General features: G+C 26.8%; 1 protein-coding gene across 3 annotated transcripts; it reads left to right on the forward strand.

Moving 5' to 3' along the window:
• The first annotated feature begins 7 nt into the window (after positions 1 to 7).
• On the forward strand, positions 8 to 18,863 carry LOC113554292 (protein O-GlcNAcase-like). Of its 3 annotated transcripts, XM_026958058.1 has the most exons (15): positions 30 to 528; positions 3,415 to 3,466; positions 10,329 to 10,662; positions 10,725 to 10,887; positions 10,972 to 11,253; positions 12,209 to 12,705; positions 12,772 to 12,857; positions 12,929 to 13,109; positions 14,599 to 14,773; positions 14,836 to 14,889; positions 15,398 to 15,483; positions 16,920 to 17,119; positions 17,178 to 17,373; positions 18,242 to 18,410; positions 18,500 to 18,863. In XM_026958058.1, exons 1-15 carry the CDS (start codon positions 471 to 473, stop codon positions 18,634 to 18,636), a joined length of 2,670 nt encoding a protein of 889 aa, XP_026813859.1. In that variant the 5' UTR covers positions 30 to 470; the 3' UTR covers positions 18,637 to 18,863. The 3 variants fall into 3 exon arrangements, with proteins under 3 accessions (XP_026813861.1, XP_026813860.1, XP_026813859.1); XM_026958059.1 differs by lacking the exons at positions 16,920 to 17,119; positions 17,178 to 17,373; positions 18,242 to 18,410; positions 18,500 to 18,863 and adding an exon at positions 14,969 to 15,012 and having other exon boundaries at positions 23 to 528; positions 15,398 to 15,484; XM_026958060.1 differs by lacking the exons at positions 10,329 to 10,662; positions 10,725 to 10,887; positions 10,972 to 11,253; ... (8 more) ...; positions 18,242 to 18,410; positions 18,500 to 18,863 and having other exon boundaries at positions 8 to 528; positions 3,415 to 5,876.
• Positions 18,864 to 20,001: the final 1,138 nt, after the last annotated feature.

Here is a 20,001-nt window from a genome sequence, read left to right on the forward strand (position 1 = left end):
CTGACAGTGTTGTTATTATAGCAGTTGTCCGTGGTTGCCGACAACGTCTTACTGCCGAGTGGTATTTTTTACAACTACACTGTCTACCGCGGTGTACTAGTGTACCACTACTTCTACTACCGTCGATCGCCGCTGACCCTACAACTACTGACTACTACCATTACTTCGGTGTATTGCGTAATCCTCGTGTTCGACTGCTCGTGGGTCTTTGGAAGTGTTCGTGTGTGGTGCAAGGAAGAAAACGATAATAATTAACAAATAATATATTAAATTAATTCGCACGAAAAACGCCGTGCGTTAAGGATCCAGCTGCTGCCACTGAAGAGTGTTCTTTCGTCAGGCGAACTACGCGGAGGAGGACTACGATCAGGACGAGGAGGAAGACGACAACGAAGTTCGAACGCCGCGGCAACTGCAGCTCTACCGGCGGAGCACCTCTACTCGACAACTTACTATACACACTTGCCAAGATGGCTGACAATTGCTGCGTTTCGCAGAATGACAATTTTATTTGTGGTGTTGTTGAAGGTACGTTTTTAGTCTTTTTTTCTTTATTTAACACTTGGCGGGTGCTTTCGTCATTGCGTGCGAGACCGGGCCCTCCGGTGTCGCGCGATTGTCATAATAATATAATGTTAATCGGTATTAGTGGTATTATGCTATTACGTCGTCGAATATTTGACTTAGCGCGCGTGTGTTTGTGTTTGTGTGATTAGTGTATACCGTGTGGTAGTGCCTTTATAGGATACAGATACAGCAAACTCTTGTCATCGGTATGACTATATTATACGAGTTGAGCAGTTAAGCTACCTGAACTCTAAAAGAAGTTATGGCGCTCGGCGACATCCCTGGCCCCCTCCCCTCTTCGAGATTTTGATCGCCCGGCTCGTAGTTGTTTCCCGACGGTCTATGATATCGATTTCGGGAGGATATAAATCATAGAAATACCTAGTATAGTTATGTAATTGACCTGAAAAATATTTACGTTATTACTTATTATTGTTACTTTGATCAACGTTTAGCGTTTTCTGTTTTTTTTTTAACGTGTTCAGGTATGAGACTGCGAAAATAAAAGCAATCAACCGATTAATGATTTCACAGACAGTCATTGTATTGTGATTGAGTGATTGTTTAGTTGTTTTCTTGTTGGCTTTCTCATAAAATGTGTTTTTTTGTCATAACTAATTTTTTTTATTCATATTTTATTAACATATCTAACCTATAAAAATTGTAACCTAACACATCTGCACACAGGTTCTATTTATTTATGCAACTGAATAAACAGTTGGAAGTTCACACAAACTACAAATTCAGTTAATGTGCTCAAATGTTTGCAGATAAAAAATTTGAAAAATATAAATTGATTGCCTGTAGAGTAGTTTTATATTTTAGGACAAGGGTCGCCAACCTCCTCAAACAAGTGAGCTACATTAAAAATTTTAAGTCCCTAGTGATTGGCATAGAGAAGAATTTAGGTCTTCAGGAATAGATTTGTTTGATAAGCAAAAAAAAAAAAGGTCCAAGCTTTAAAGAATAATTATTTGAGAATATTTTACATCATCCGATTTTTTTATTACGCAATCAACCGATAGTAATAAAATTAATCGACCAATATTACTAGAAATATTGACCAGTTGATCGCGATCAATTGGTTGGTGACTTGTAGGAAGTACTATTGGTTATTTTTAGTAGCAGTATTAAAATAAGTAAGCATACAGGGCCTGGCAATAAAATTTCTATTTCAAAAATTAGTTATAATTTACAAAGATACCGAAAAATATCAAATACTGTGCAATTTTAAATTGCATGGTTAAATACTATTGCATGAGACCGAACTTCAAATTTATTTAATGAATAGTTTTATTGGACAGACGTGTTTGGGTTACATATATCGTACAACAGAAATATATTGGTATTAAACATGATACCAAGATTTTTGTAGAAGTTTAAGCTTATCACAGAAAAAGTACTATAAGGTCTATGGTAACAATGTACTACTAATACGTACATGTGATAACTGGAAAATTATCAAATGATTAAAATTTAGAGTCGAAATCGACCCATTAGTTTAATGAGTTGGTAATCAATATTTTAACGGCCTAATAAAACTATTTAACGTTTAAAAATTGTTTAACGAATGAATACAATTTTAATCGTTAGGGCGTTCATGTTACATGGCATATGAGTATGTGTGATAAATGGCGTCCGTCCTTCATTGTTGACACATTGATAAGATCCAAAATACGGAAGGATTTTTTGCTTAATCCTATTAGGTATAATTGTACATACTCAAGATTTCTGTAATACATTTTGAACCATTATGGAAAAATATATATTTAATAAGTGTTTTTAGGCTAAAATATAATGTTCAATTTAAATGGATGTTGTGAACAAAATGTATCCATAAGATAGTGTGAACTATCATAATGAATTTATTAAACTAATAATATGGACTAATTACTATTTACTATGAATCAATATAGTCAATATTAATAAAATAAAGTACCATAACATTGTTTTATTATTAATAATAGTGTAGCTATCACTAAAAAAACAAGGATTTTTTATGTAATAAATTGTTGCCAACATTAATTATACTTTATTTGGAATTTTTTCATCATTAAATTTAGATTTTTTGGTTTGATTTCAAAATTATTTTTAGCTTTGGCTATTTTCTTTTGCATTTTACTTCAGTGTTCAATCTATTTGAATACATTATTTATTATAATAACTTATTCTAAAACCTATAATTCTTGGTTTGTTCTAAACATTTTATGTAATAATATAATGTTATGTTGATTATCAAATTATAATTTAACACATTTAAATTCAATTCATATAATGTTATGACAATTTCTTATTTTTATTTTTTTGTCAAAATCTGTAATATAAAATCTATTTTAAATTTGTAATTGATAAAACTTCAAAAATTGTATTTTTTAGTTCTTTCTCATGTATTTTTAAACATCATTCTGGCATTAGTATCTGCTGTCACATATGTTTATCAGATGTTTTGTTTTTAGTGCCAAAACATAATTCTTTTATAATATTTTTCAATTTTAAACCTATCATATTATACCATACATATTATATTTTTAAAGTTAATTAATTAAATATTGTTTAATCTTGAACTGAGGGTGTTTGTTTTCATACTAATTCCCCTTGATTATTAACCAATATTAAAAAGTAAAGTATAGAAGTTATGTGATTACAATAATTATGTTTTTATTTATCTTATTTTGTTAACACAAGATGATGTTTGATAGAACCTTAGGTAATTGTTCTTTTTTAATTTTTGAAAATTTGTCAAGATTTAATTTTGTTTAACTTATATTATTTTATATAATATATACTAAGACTAACTAAGTATTTAAGTAGTGTATTTAAAACAAATAACATTTTAATTTGTTTTAGGATTTTATGGAAGACCATGGACTACTGAACAACGTAAAGACTTGTTTCAAAAGTGAGTAGTTTTCCAAGCTGTTTTGTTATAATTCGCTTTGCAAGCTAATTGTGTTTACCTTTATCTTATCTAGTATAAGTAGGTCTACCATAACTCCTTTTTTCATTAGAAATATATACATTTATAAAATTAAGTGATAATTTAGAATAACATTTCTTCAAAACGCTTTTGAAAAACTATAAATTTTAATTTAAATCCTTATGGACAAACAAATCACTAAACTAGTGTCCTTTTAAATTGTTCCTTGGATTTATTGTGAATTTATTAAATTAGATACCTATATATTTAAGTTGCAGTAATTTCTATTTTTAAGAAGTAACATTTGTATATCATACAATCATTTATTAAACTTTGATTTATAAGACAAAAAATGGCTGTTGTTAACATGAATAGTTTAATGAATGGGAAAGACTCACGGTGGCTGCAACTAGAAGTATGTCGTGAATTTCAACGTAATAAATGTTCGCGTAGTGATACAGAATGTAAATTTGCTCATCCAGCTGCTAATGTGGATGTTCAGAATGGCAAAGTAACTGCTTGTTATGATAGCATTAAAGGACGGTGTAATAGAACAAAACCCCCTTGCAAATATTTTCATCCTCCACAACATTTAAAAGATCAACTTTTAATTAATGGAAGAAATCATTTGGCTCTCAAAAATGCCCTAGTACAGCAAATGGGCTTAGTGGCTAATCAACCAATGGTTCCTGGACAAGTTTCTGCTCCCATGCCAAATCCAGCTTATTTAGCTCAGTTACCCAGTACTCAGATTGGAAATGCATTTAACCCCTACTTTAGTCATACTAATCCACTCATGAATCCTTTGTCACAATTTTTTGCTCCTAACCCTAACAACTTGACAATGGCAATGCAACAAACAGTCGTACAACAAAATCTACAACCACCAGAACGTTTAGATATGGATTTAAGTAAAATTTCTCCTTTTTATTACGAGAATTTGTCATTGCCTGGTTTAATGCCTTTTAAAAGGCCTTCAGGCGATAAAGCAGGTTTACCAATGTTTCAACCAAGTGCAGCAGCAGCAGCGTATCAACAACTATTTCAATTTGTCCCACAACAAGCTGACTATCCTCCTACATCATCTGCAGCAGCTTTATCTGTTATGCCAAAACCACAATCTCAGGCAGTAGCGCAGCAACAACAACAACAACAACAAACTCAGCAGTCTATAGCCCCTCAAAAATCCCAGACTCCTGAATTACCTGCAACTCAAACTCAATTACAGTCACAACAACTTGCTGCATTTCATCAATTGCTTGCTATGTCTCCTCAACAACAATTACAACAACAGCAAATACAACAACAACATCTACAACAACAGCAATCGTTACAACAGCAACACCAATCTTTACAACAGCAACACCAATCTTTACAACAGCAACATCAACAACAACAAGCTCAATTAGCTCAAGCTCAAAACCAAGCTCAAGCTCATTTAGTCCAATCACAAGCCCAAGTGCAGAATCAATTACAGGATCCTAATCAACAAGCTCAATTGCAACAACATCAAGCATTTGCCGCAGTATTCAACCAATTGATTGCCATGCGACCGCCACCACCACCATTAGCGTTCCAAGCTCCGCAACTAGCGCCTAATCCAAATTTGATGACATCACCATCTATGAAACAATTTATTGCAGCACAAATACAACATCACATACATAATACTAATCTAAATGGTAATTTAAATCCAGCTGCTATTAATGGTAATATCAATACCAAGAGTGATGAAGAGGTTCAACAACCATTTAAGAAAATGAAAACTGCTTGACAATTTTGGACTTTTCATTCTTAATAATTGATTTTATAGAATCATTGAAATTTTCTTATTAAGGTCAGATTATTGAATCCCAAGATAAATGTTCTTAATTTTTTTGGAACTACATTTTTCTCCCATTAAGCCTGTTAATCCAGGTAAAACATTCTATTTTAAGTATATTAATCCTTATTATTTTGAGTTATTTTAATATTAAGTTATCTTACTTACGCCATCATTAGACTATTTGTGTTTTTAACATTTATTATTAAATTATTATACTTATTTTAATTCTATTGCGCTTAAACTTTACTCTACTCGCTTATAACCAGTTATTGCAATATTTAACCTACCTATATTATTGTTTAATCATTACTATATTATTGTAATTCATAATTATATTTAAACTATTGTATCGTATAGTTCCTTGTATAAGTGCTTTCAAGCCACATTATTTTTTTAAATTAATAACTGCATTTTAATCCGTTAATAATTAGTTTAGTGATTTGAGTCCATTATTGTTTTTACGTGCATTTGCATTTAGCAAATTAAATGTTTGTGTAATTAAGTGATTATGTTAAAATAAATTTTGTAAACTGTAAATCAAATATTATTTTTGAATATGTAGAACATATATGTTCTAATTAATTTTTTACAAATGTTATAAACAATAGATATTAACATTCTATTTTTAATTAAAATTACTAAAAGTATGTTTTTATGTCTTTTATAATCTGTTATAGATTTTGAACTATAATACTGTGTAATTTAAGAATTTTTGAATTGTGATAAAATAGGTATTGCCTTAATCAATGTTATACTTAGATTTAAATCATCTACCTCTTTTTTTTTTTTTTTTTTTTTTTTCACTTAAATAATGTCATTCCAAATTCCAATCCTAATGTAATCTATAGCAACAATAATGTTTCTAATATATTTTTCATACTTATTGTGCATGTGCAATAAATAAAACACTGCTCTGCCAATATAATGCCCACCAAGCTTCCTTTTTTATGGAAACCTTGTGTTTTTTATATATATATATTTACATATATATTTATTAAATACATTTATTTAAACATACTAACTAAATTGTATTATGAACACTGAAAATTTGGGATTGGAGTTAAGCTTGTGTGGAAATATATTAGATTAAATAGTATTTACTGTTAAAAAAGGCTACAAAGCTTTTACTAGCCATTATTTATCTTGGTTATTGGCTATTTTCAAATAAATAAAACATTTATCTAGGCCTACATGTATGTTGCAAATACTTATGGTAGAATTAAGGCTATTTTTCTATAGTAAAATGCTTAAAAAAACATTGTGAATAAAGTAGCTTGTACTTAATAAAGGTGGCATACCTAAGCTAGTCTTATTTTTATTTTTTTATCATCGTGTGTACCTACCCTTGCACTGGCTTCAACTATCTGTTTTTTAGCAAAACTCATACATGAACAAACATATAGCTTCTTTTATTGGTTGTCTCCATAACAAGGGTTGAAGTGTCAATGTTTTGCTACAAGCAGCCTACAACTACCATTATCATTTGCAATGCCTGTCATCTTCGTTTGTTTTAAGCGGACAACCTCTTGTTTGGATTGCTAGGTAGCAATATCTTCACAAAAAAAAAAAAAAAAAAATGAGAGGTCGTTTATTACTGTCTACCCAGCACTTGAGCTATGTTTTGTAAATTGTTTTAAAAATACTAGGCTTTTGAGTTCAAATGACTTGTTTTTATTTGTTTAGTGGTAAGTTGAAATATTGAAATAGTTAAATATATTTCTGATTTCATTATTTAGGCAGTGTTAAAAATGCAATAATTTATTTGTAGATAGCACTGTAAAAAACTCAACAATCTTTTTGTAAGTAAGCCTACATTTTAAATTCTAATTTATTTCTGTTTGCTTTATCATTAGACCTAGAAATAGTTATATTATATTTTGTTTGATATTAAAATGTTTAAAGTCTATTAAATTGTTAAGTAATACTTTTTCTTTTTTTTTTTTTATCAAATAATAAAGACTAAAAATATTTAAATTACGTTTCAATTTCATTACTCTGTACATAGTACTAAGAAAATTTTTAAAACAACAAGTCCATTAAAATCATGAATAAAGTTTTACTTTCTAAATATCAATTATTTTTATATTTATTTATGATACTAAATCTTTAAGATCAAATGCCAGATTTAAATTTTTTTTTGAACCCTAGTGTCAACCCTATATCAAAGTTTTAAAATAATAGATCAAAAACAAATATGCAAAAATCATTAGTTTCTATGCAATGATTATTATTTAATTACTTAATTTTATATATTTAAAGTACTAATAAATGTATTTTCTGTTTTATAAACTAAATTTAGTTGCTTTACTTCTTCAGTATCTATATTCTGTACACCAAATAAAAAATAACTCACAATTTGTCATGCAAAACCACTGCGATTAGGTCACTGGGTTTTGTATACCAATTTAAGGTGTTAATGTGTAATTATCATCGCTTATATAGTAGTATACTCTGCTGCACGGCTGTGCATAACACTAAAATTAAAAATTAAAATACATATAACTTTAAAACTACTTATTTTTGCACAACTCTTTGCATATTTGTACAATCACAAATTTTTTTTAAAAGTTACCCTGTTAAAAATTTAAGCCATATTAAAAAAAAATTATAAATAACTATTGATTTAGGGGTATCTAAACATTTAATATTTTGCCCTAGAAATATACATAATTATTTTCATGGTCACTAATGTTTTATATTTGACAATTTGTAAATTATAATAAATCTTTGAGAACATGCATATTTAAATTTAACCATTAGCAACCACTTAACCTGCTTGTTCTCAAATGTATTTTTTTTTTTTTTACAAAGTATGCATGTATAAGTTACATTTTTCCAAAAATACGTTGTAATTCAAATTTCTATAAATTATGATAGTGACCAAGAAAATAGTCTAGTGTATAATTTTTATTTTTATTAAAAACACATTAAATTATTTTTTAACCCTACCTAGTTATACAAACATATTAAATGTATTGTTATCTTATTATTTTGCATGAATACATGAGAATTAATAAAAGGTAAAATGGATACCTGTATTAGTTTGATATTGTTTATACTATTATGAGACTTCAGAATTATTGACTAAGTATAAATGAAAGAAATAACTTAATTTATTATTAGGTATTGTTTTAAAAAGTTATGCTGATGGCTCTAAACACATTTGAATGGAGTTTTCATCACATTGCAATATATTAATAAATAGTGCATACTATTTTGTGTTCAAAAATTAGGTCAGTTGCTGTGGAAAACTGTTTGAGTAATTTATTTAATATTATGTTTGATTACATTTCTATTAATTTATGTCATAATGTAATCTTTAAGCAGTTATATAATATATTGAATCTAAATATGAAAAAATCAATTTAATTTTTAATACATACTTCTGTACATTACTCAGTAAGTTTTTTTATTTAATGCTCTTATATTAGATAACTGTAAGATCAACATTTTATATTGAAATTAAGTGAGATCAAACCAGATATTTAATCTTTTTACTTATAATTAAAGTGGTATTTTAAAATAATATGGTTAATTTTAAGAATAATATGTTAATTAACCATTTGAGTCAAGTATAATTCTTAATCTTATTTAACAATGTTAATACAGAACAGTAAAGTTGATAATTGTATTTTAAGTATGACTGAAAATTTAAATAAATTAGAAGTATCAAATAATCAATTTAAAATTGATTAAATGTGTATGAGAACAAATAAATATATATTTGCATAAACAACAAATATTTAAACATTTTCATATACATGTGTGTGTGATTTGTGTATTGTAACAACTTGGTTTAAACCAGGTTCTTAAAATGAACACTACTTTTTTGAACGCATGAAAACAATGTTGATTAGTACAGGTAGTTTATTACATTTGATACTAAGTATATTGAAACTACCTTTAATGAATTGTTGACCATCTGCTGCTCTCACTCTTCATTAGAGTATGTATACAAACAATATGTTTGTGCTGTATTTTTACATTGAAAAGTATAATCAGTGTAAGAACAAAAATAAAACTAAAAATGACAGATTGTATGCAAAGAACAATTCATAAACTTATATTGTGTTTTGGTAATAGATTGTATTGTATTCAGTAACTATAAATTGAAGTACAAAATAATTATAACCTTTCTATTGTAGCTAACAAACTTGGTGAAAACTTGTGCATACAGTCTTAACTCAAATGGTTTATCTTATTTTGTGTCTTATTAGCTGAGCATGTTATTCTGGAGTAAAAATGAAAAATATTCACCCAAGTAATATATATATATATATGGCTTTGGCCCGTTTGTGCTACAAAAAAATGTATATTATCAAACCCAGGCTGCTGTTACAAAACTTGTGAATGGATTCAATTCTAACCTGTCACCTCTCACTCGCATCTGCCTCTGTTTCACCCCAGTCTCCAATCCCTATGCACCAATTTCAGCCTGAAACCCTGCGATGTTTTCAATACTATGTATACTTAATACATGCTATGGTGATTGTTGTTTACCGGTTACTATGCTGTTTTCTGGTCGCTAACGGTGGATTAAAAATAAATTAAAATAAAATATATAATGCCTCGCATTTACGAAACGCTATATCTGTGCATTTTTTTTTCGCCGTAATATTGTGACAATTGCAATTAAAAAGTGTTTCATAGTGAAAAAAAATGTAAAAGAGTGTCGCAGACGAACAGTCAACAGACAGCTATGTTATGATTTCATATCATTTTGATAGTAGACTCATGCTGTGCTTAGTTTATAATTTTGTTTTCTTTTATATATATATATAATTTTTTTTATACATTTAATCACCACCTAAATTAACAGTAGCAGAAAAATAATTGGTGCAGATACAAAAAAAATTTTGGGTTGTATTCATTTTATTTAATACGCTTATTTTATATTGCTGTGTTTATATGCTTATTCGTTCAAAATAATTAAATAAATTCAAAGCTTAAATTTAAAAAATTTTTCTTAATATTTTAACATTACTTATATAATTTTTCTATATCAAAATTATATTTTAGGTTAAAAAAATGGGGAGTAGGGTGTTATGTGTATGCGCCCAAAGATGATTACAAACACAGGGCATATTGGAGAGATTTATATACAGTTGAAGAAGCCGAACAATTAGGTGGCTTAATTAGTGCCGCTAGAGACTGTGGTGTTACACTCTATTATGCCTTGTCTCCAGGACTTGACATGACTTATAGTAGTCAAAAAGAAATAGCTACTCTCAAACGAAAATTGGATCAAGTTGCTCAATGTGGTTGCAAAGCTTTTGCTCTATTGTTTGACGATATAGAACCAGATATGTCACCAGCTGATAAGGAAGTGTTTCAGTCATTTGCACATGCTCAGGTAATTTAACAATATTTTTTAAATATTTTATCTTTGGTTAATTAAACATATTCAATTTTTAGGTGTCGATTACCAATGAAATATTTCAGCATTTGGGTCAACCTAAATTTTTAGTGTGTCCAACACAATATTGTTCAGCACGTGCTGTACCAAATGTTCAAAATTCTGATTATTTAAATACTCTGGGCTCTAAGTTGGCACCTCAAATTGACATAATGTGGACCGGTTAGCTTCTGTAAATTGAATCAAAAGTTCAAAGTTAAAAATTGTATGTATGTTCTTTGACTTATTTGTTTATATTTGTTTCAGGACAAAAAGTTATATCTCGTTCATTGACTACTGAATCTATTAGAGAAATCACTGAAGTATTAAGACGACCTCCTGTTATATGGGACAATTTGCATGCTAATGATTATGACCAAAAGCGCGTATTCTTGGGACCATATCAGGGACGTTCTCCAGACTTAATATCACAATTAAGAGGAGTATTGACTAATCCAAACTGTGAATATGGTGCTAACTTTGTAGCTATTCATACGTTAGCTCAATGGAGTAAATGCACTTCTGATCCCCCAACAATCACACATGACAGTGAGTACAAATGTTCATTTCAGTTTTCATTAATTTTAAGGTAACTGATTAAAATAATAGTCAACTATATTGAATTTTAGTAAATTATTTATAATATTTTGTCAATCTATGAAAATTAAAAATAAATATAATGTGTCTTTACTATTTAGTATAAAGTGTAACCAAAGAATTGAGTATTGCATAATTATAATATTTATTGTAATAATTATCTTTGGTATAGTAATTTTTATGAGTTGTTAATATACTATCCACAGTCATAACATAACGATTGTGTATAACTATTCATATACAGTATTTATTTATATATTGTAGTATTTGTCTTCACTATTTAGTATAAAGTGTAACCAAAGAATTGAGTATTACATAATTATAATATTTATTGTAATAATTATCTTTGGTATAGTAATTTTTATGAGTTGTTAATATACTATCCACAGTCATAACATAATGAATGTGTATAACTATTCATGTACAGTATTCATTTATATATTTTAGTATTCAATAAGTTATAGCATAAAATTTGTATTTTCCTTTCACATAAAGTGGTTAATGCACATTTTCTAGTTTGTTGGTATTTAGTTATTTTCTTAGTAAAAAAAAAAAGTGGAAGGAAAAGGAAAGAGATAAGATCTTTAGTACATTATTTTATTTTTTTGCTACTAACTTAAAATTATATTAAATGTTGTAATAATTACAAATTTTATAATTTTTATACTGCACTTAATGCATATAGTTAGTATAATGTATAAACTAATTAAAAGTATTTTTTTTAACTCTTGAGACTTGTATCGAGTTCATAAAAGATATATTAATTCAATATATTTAATGGACCACTAAACCGTTATTTTACTATTGATTTATTAAATAATTAAGGATATTTATGTAACTTGACATTAATATATTCTTAAAGTACTCATAAAATAAATCTGTCTTAACTTATTTTGGTTTTTTTTAGATGAAAGTATGAAATTAGAGACTGAGAGTGATGAAGAAGGTATCATTGATCTTCCAGAGAATATTTACCATTCAAGAAGAGCATTACGTATAGCAATCAAAGAATGGATTCCAGAATTTCGCAGACAGAAACAAGCTCATGGTCCTATCATCAAACCACAACCTACCATATCTATTATGTCTCCTGTGGCCATTCCTCTTGCATCGTTTAACACGTGTATGGCGACCTCAACAACTACTATTACAACATCTACATCTACTGCACCATTATCTTTGTCTACAACTAATAATGTTGAATCAATTTCATCAGCCAGTGTGAATGGTTGTCCTACTAATGTCTTACAAACTGCAGTAGCTGTCACCATGAATCCACCCTTAGTAATAATGAATTCTTTGGTGTCTGAAAGTAAAGTTATCAGCGAGCCTATGGATTGTAACATATCACCAGCACCATCTCCACAGAGTTCAGATACAGCCATGAACACTGATAATGGATCAGTATGTATATTTTGTTTAAACGTGTATGATATTATTTTATCATAACCTTATTTTTAATTGTTTTAGAGTGTTTCAATGCAAGTGGAAACACCTAGTCCTAGTGCAGATATGGTTGTTGATGTGATTCAAGATCAAAAACATTCATACGAAAGGTATAATTGTGTTAGATTATGAATTTATTGATTTATATTACTATTTTATTTAATTATTTTGTCGATATTAGAGATCTAACAGAAGAAGATTTATTGCTAATGTGCGATTTATTTTATTTACCATTTGAACACGGTCCTCAAAGTGTTCAATATTTGACAGAATTTAATTGGCTAAAAAGCAATGCTTATTTGGTTTCCAATGAAAATCTTCGAAAATCAAAAAAAAAAAATTCAACCGACACTAAACCAGAAGTAAGTTTGATATTATTTATTGAATACATTTTAAATTTATTAGTTTTTCTATACAAATTAAATAGGTATAATAATAATAATATTTTTAAAATAACAAATTACTTAAATTAGACTTATAAGTTATGATTATGTATGTATATCAACTTGTATTTGATGGACATTTTTCTTTTTCTTTTCTCTTTCTATAATTAAAAATATGACTTAACAAACATATTATAAAAGTATAAATCTCAGTTACACACTTCCTATATGATAGAACATTTACCAGTTTTCTTTTCTGTCACATAATTGTTGAATTTGTTGCAAAATATAACATAATACAGTAAATTTCTATTACAACAAATACCAATACAACAAAAAATCCCGTTATAACAAAAGTCATAGAAGTCCCCTGTCAAAAAACAAGGCTTATAAAGAGCTTATTTGAATTTTTGTTACAACAAAATTTCCGTTATAATGAAAAAAAAAATTCGGTCCCCTTTTCGTTGTAATGGGCTTTTACTATATGGTAGATCTAATAAACAACAGTCATATATAATTTTACCCAGAAAATACTTAGTAACAGCAATAAAAGAAACAACTTGGTATATAATATATTATAATAAAGAAATAAATAATATAATATTTTAATACTATATACTATAAAAGATTTTACTATTATAATTATTTTAACAGAAAAATTAATTAATAAAGATTTGAATAAAATAAAACTTAATTTTATTTAAATCAAATAATTAGAGTATATTTATTATTAGATCAAGTTACTTTAAGTAAATTGTAATTTAATATTATTTATTATTTGCATAATATATGCATTAAAAATAATTTAGAGAATTTAATTTTTATCTGAAATAAGGGACTACAGTGCTTACACATCAGTTCAAAAATACGAATAGGATGAAATAAATCAAATATAACATACATTTTTTTATTTTATAAATGTTGTTTTGTAAATATCTATATGGGCAGCATATGGATGTGCTCCAACCTGAGTATATTAACATACTATAAACATTAGAATAATAGAAATAATTAATTTAAAAATTTAACTTACTCAACAACATTGAACATCTATTGGACAAATTTTACTGGATTATGTAATGAAAAATTGAATAAATATAGAATTAAATCAAGTTTAATTTACCATAATATGACAATAAGATAAAATTTACATAAAGCAGTAGTTCCTAAAGTGTGTGCTATAGCATCTTAAGTATTCATTCATTATTGTGTCTTTTAGGGGTACCAAAAAATATTACCCGGTTTAATTAATTAAAAATCCATTTGAGAGTGGTGGCTTTCTTATGATTAGATTGGTTTTACTTGGAGGCATTGGAAAACATTATTTGAATGATGGTGTTACAAGTTTTCACTAAATTACATTTTTATTTAATGATATTTGAAGAATTCATACTAATCATATTGTTTTGGAATTTATTTTGTACACAAATTAATTATTTAATTACTTCTGTTTTATGTTTTTTTCCAGATTGAAGAATGGTATGAAAGAGCAAAGAGAATGGATGAATTGACTGAACAAGTAAATGAGCTATTTCAAAGACTGACATTTAGTGCCAATAGAGAACTTGTTCATGATCTGTATCCTTATGTTTGGGATGTTAGGTGTGTTATATCATTACTAAACTTCTATGTTAAATGGCTATGTAAGTAATTAAAGTTTATTGGTTTTTAATATCTTGATGTATTTATATTTACTTAATTCTAGCTGATGGCCACTTTCCACAATCAATCACAAATTATACTCTTGGGTCTTATACATGTAAGTACATTTTAATTAAAATTACCTCAAAGTAGTTAATATTTTTTTCTTTATTAGTAATTTGTTTTATCTTCAATAGAACTCAATATTGGTCAAATAAAACCAACAACTAGTGTTTTCACTGTAAGTTGTATTAGTTAATCCTTTTTATTATTGTTAATATTCTTAACCAGATTGCCTTAAAATGTTAAACTTTTAATTGCTTAAATTTTTTTTGTTTGCCTTTATTTTATTCTCCTCAGAAAATAAATTTGTTTTTGTCGCTTGTTGAAGATTTAGATAATTTTAACTGTCCAATAGTTGTTGGCTTGTATTGAACCAGATTGAGCTTTCTATATTATATTAGCCATATTTTTAGCAATTTATTTTAATGGGATGATTAAATCACGATAATTATAATTTTAATAAATACATATCAATTTTAATTTCTTTAATATAAATTGTTTTTCATGTTTCATTTGAGCTCTGTTCACTATTAGCAATAGTTAAAAACATTTGTAAATTTTAGGGTTTTCAAAAGGTTGGAAAGAAAGCTTTATGAGTGGCGATCAAGAGCCCTGGGTTTTTAGAGGTGGTTTAGTTGCTGATTTACAAGTAAGTTAAACATTAATTTTTATTTTTGTATACAAATAAAGTAAATAACTTGATTATTATTGCCCAGCCACTAAAACGTATACAATTTATTACTCTACCACTAGGCAACCTTATGTCAGCAGTTTTTATCTAAAGTCTAAAATTGAGATATTCATAATCATTTTTTTTTTTGTATCCTTATGATATTCTATACTCTGTTCAGACATAGAGCGCACCGCCTTGGCCGCGGGCAACGCTGCCTGTGGAGGGAATTCATGTGCGAGTTTTGGCCGGTTTTTGTCCGCCGCCCGGTGCGCTCTTAGTCTGGACAGAGTATATATGTAAATTAGTCTAGTATGCGATATATTTTTATAAAAAGGGTTAATATTTATAATTTTTTGATATTATATTTTAATTATATTATACTAACTAGTTGATGTCAATTTATTACTTTGTATTGTGTTTAATTATGATTTAAAGTAATTTTGAAATATTATTGGAAAATAATATTAAGATATAATTTTTACAAAAAGTTATTACAAAAACAACTAAAATGTAAGATTTAAGAATATGCAGACAACTGTTTTATTGATGTGTAATTATTAACTATACTACTACCATTAAGCTAATTATATGTGTTATTATTTTGTATTATTATTTACCATTATTTGAAATTATTATAATAGTATATAACAAGGGTAGTGAACCTATGGTACGCTTGCCAAAGGTGGCACATTGATTAAATTTTAATGGCACATGAAAAATTAAAATTATTAAAAATTATGCTATTTATAAAGTTTTGATTATAACTCTTATAAGAAATTCAAAGAAACAAATTATAACTACAAAAAAAAGGTGTGCCTACTTAATAAAATAATAATATATAATAGGTAAATCTATAACTTTATTTTTATCCTTAGAAAATATAATTTTCTTTGGGCATGTGAACAATATTCAAAATCTTGATTGGAAAAATTTGGCACTTGACCCCAAAAATGTTCACCACCTCTGGTATATAAATATATAAAAAAATATATTATTATAGATGATAATTTTATGGGGGAGGGGGTTATACATTTTATATGGTGCAGCGTTATGGTGATAACAAACAAGTACCAATAATGAAAACAGTTAATATTAAATTATTTAAATATATGTATAGATTAAAATTTTAAGTACAAAGATTCAGTTGTACATATGACAATAAGAATTTAATTTTAATTTTTTCTAAAAGTAACTGAAACAAAATATATTAAATATATTACAATTTTTTAATTTTTGATTGCCCATAAAATAGTATAAAAATAAGTAAAAAATATATAAGTAAAAACGATACCTTCCTGATTTTCTAACTAATTTTAAAGTTATATTAATTATGCTTACAATGTCTTGAGCTATTATAATATTTTACATTATTTAATTACATAAATTAATAAAAAAAATATGTTTATTTTTAGCGGTTAATGCCAGTTGATGCTGGTTCTGATTTATTTATATATAAACCTCCTGATATACCCACAAATAAAATGTATAATGTCCGGCCATATACTTTTGAAGATGAGTCAGCTGTATACAACATTTGCCGGTGTACTTGTTATACTAGTGTTGATGACCATACTATAAATAAATCTGATCTACCTGACTTAATACCTGACAGGTAATATTTTATTTAGTTATAGAAAATTAATTTATATTTAAATTACATTTTCTTTCAGGCTTGTCGGTTCGTATTTGACACTTAGTCCAGAACTTTGTTTTGTCGTTGAAGATAATGGCACTGTTATAGGTTATGCATTAGCTGCTTTAAATGCAAAAGAATTTTATCAAAAATTACAAGTTTCATGGTTACCTGAAATGTGTACTAAATATCCATTAGATAATTCCAGTGAAGAAATACAGTCAGCTTCGCAAGTAAGTTACCATAAAACAGATCTACTACATTAGATTTCTGCTATTATACTAGTGTTTACCTAAATTTAATTCAATTTATTTTTTCAATTAATCATTTGTATTTAATGCATTTTGTTATTATTTCTATATTTTTAAAATATATTATTTTTTTAATGTTGTATATTTTAGTTTGTAAATATAATTAATGTTCAAAATAAAATGTCCATTTCCATGTACTTTATAATTAAAAACGCCACAAATAGCTAACTTTCTTGATTTTTATAAATTTTGTCAAAATTTTAATTTTAAATATTTTAAAAAAAAATATTGTGACTAGATTTTTTTTTTTATTTATTTAAGAAATTTACAACTTATAAAGAGCTTTGATTTTAATTTTCATATATTTCTACCCAGTAAATATATTTAATCAACATTTATAGAATAAAATCTAAAAATAATTAGAAAATTTTATCTGAAATAGAAATTGATAATATAAACATTTCTTGAAAATTTTAATTATCTATTTTTTTTTCAATTGTTTTTACTGTCTCAATAGGTGATAATAAACCGATAAAAAACTTATCATTTTAAAATCAAACAGTTCCTTTTTCACCTCAGAATCTAAAAATAGAATTCTTTTTATATTTTTATACTAAAAACAAGCAATTGAAATAAGTTTTATTTTTACTTAAACTTAAAGCTTAAACTTTAAACCCCCCTACCAATGTTGTTATGGTTAATAGTATTTATATCCTTATTACAATAATTGTTTACTATTTCTAAATTTTTTTTTTTTCATATTTTGTATACCCAGCTAAAGTATATAATTGTTAATCTATGTGTAACTTTAAAAATGTACTATAATATTGTATGTTTATATTTTTTTTAGGAAATCGTAAATTGGTTTCATTCATTTGATTTAAATAAAGAATTACCAGATTCTAATGCTTTGTCTCAACATCAATCAGTTATGACCTATGCAACATTACCTGTGAATAATGATGCATCAGTATCCAAACGATTAATCATTTGTCTTCTAGCAGCATTAAGAGCTAATGGTATTAATATTGCAATTTATATTAGTTTTATTATTTATAAAATTCACTTATTTGGTTTATCATTATTAATTATGTAAATTCTCATATAGGGTCATTTGGTGTTCATGTACCATTAAGAACCAAAGATCAACAAACATTGGAGTTTTACACGAAATTGGGATTTATGGAAATTTCACAAGGGCCTAATCTAAATCCTGGTTTTACATACTTGGGACGTGTTTTTTGAAAATTTTACCGTCTCACATTGCCTGCCAATAAATATTAATTTATTAATGAAAATGCATACATGGTGATACCTTTATAGTAATAATTTTAATTTATTGATGTTAAATACATTATTATACTTGTTATTACTTATTTCAGTAAATTCTTATACATAAAATAGTCCAGTTTAGGTTACCCAATTTTTTGAAGGAAATTTAAATTTTCATGAGCTTTAATATTTTTTTATTATTTCATATTGATTTGTAAGTGTTAACATTACATAATTGATAATTTTATAGATTATCTCATTTTTCATTATTTAATATTTTAGTTATTTTAAGATCTATTACATTTTGTATGTTGTTTTGTATGAAAATAAAATAAAACAAATTTTCTTTTGTATGTGTCAACAATTTAAAAGAATTGTATCTATTTTTCCTTGACAACATTTTTAGGATTAAATATTGTATTTTTGTATAATGGCCCAAAGTATAAAAATTGGTGATTGTAAACACTAACTGGGCATTATATACAATACACATAATATTTGGGTAATGTAAATTATAAATATATTTTTATTTTATTTTTTATTCTAAAATACAACTCGACAAAAAAGGCCATTAGTTAACATGTCTTAAAAATTAATTACAATTATGATAAATTATATAATTATTTGGCTATAAATATTTATTTCCCATATAGCTGATCATTGTATATAATATTAACCGACTGGTATGGTCATTATGTTTAAAATGTATAAGTTTATTTCAGTATCTTATCACCAGACTAGCGGAGTAGTGGACAAACATTTTGCGGGGTAACCCCGTAACACTCAACTCCGCGCAACTAAACTTTAAATACGTATAACTCATAAACTACTCGTCCTAAATTCGATTTTTATGTATCAAAATACTCAAAAAATTATTCTGCTTTGGAATATGAAATTAAAAATCTATGTTTTCATTCAAAAAGTAAAAAACTTAAAAAATTATAAGAATAAAAAATATAATTTTTTAATAAAAACGTTTTTTAACAATTTGAAACTATGTAAAAAAATATTTTAAAAACATTAATACTTTTTGAAATAATGAGTGTTGTTTGATAAAAGAATCACCCTGTATATTTAGGTAAAATTGAATATGACAAAATTTAATACATTTGAAAGAAATTAAAGAATAATAATAATAATAAAAAAAAAAATACAAACATTTCAAATGATTATAAATTATAAAGAAATATAAAATGATATTTTTGAGCTCTGTAATGTGGAAAGGATTGTGCCAATAAATGAAGGTAATCAAATTAAATATTACACACATAATGAAGAACTGTTCCATATTCTGCATGAAACGCATTTATCAGTATGACGTGGGAGAAAGGAACGTGA

Source organism: Rhopalosiphum maidis, chromosome 2 (assembly GCF_003676215.2).
Source record: "Rhopalosiphum maidis isolate BTI-1 chromosome 2, ASM367621v3, whole genome shotgun sequence".
Lineage (NCBI taxonomy): Eukaryota > Metazoa > Arthropoda > Insecta > Hemiptera > Aphididae > Rhopalosiphum > Rhopalosiphum maidis.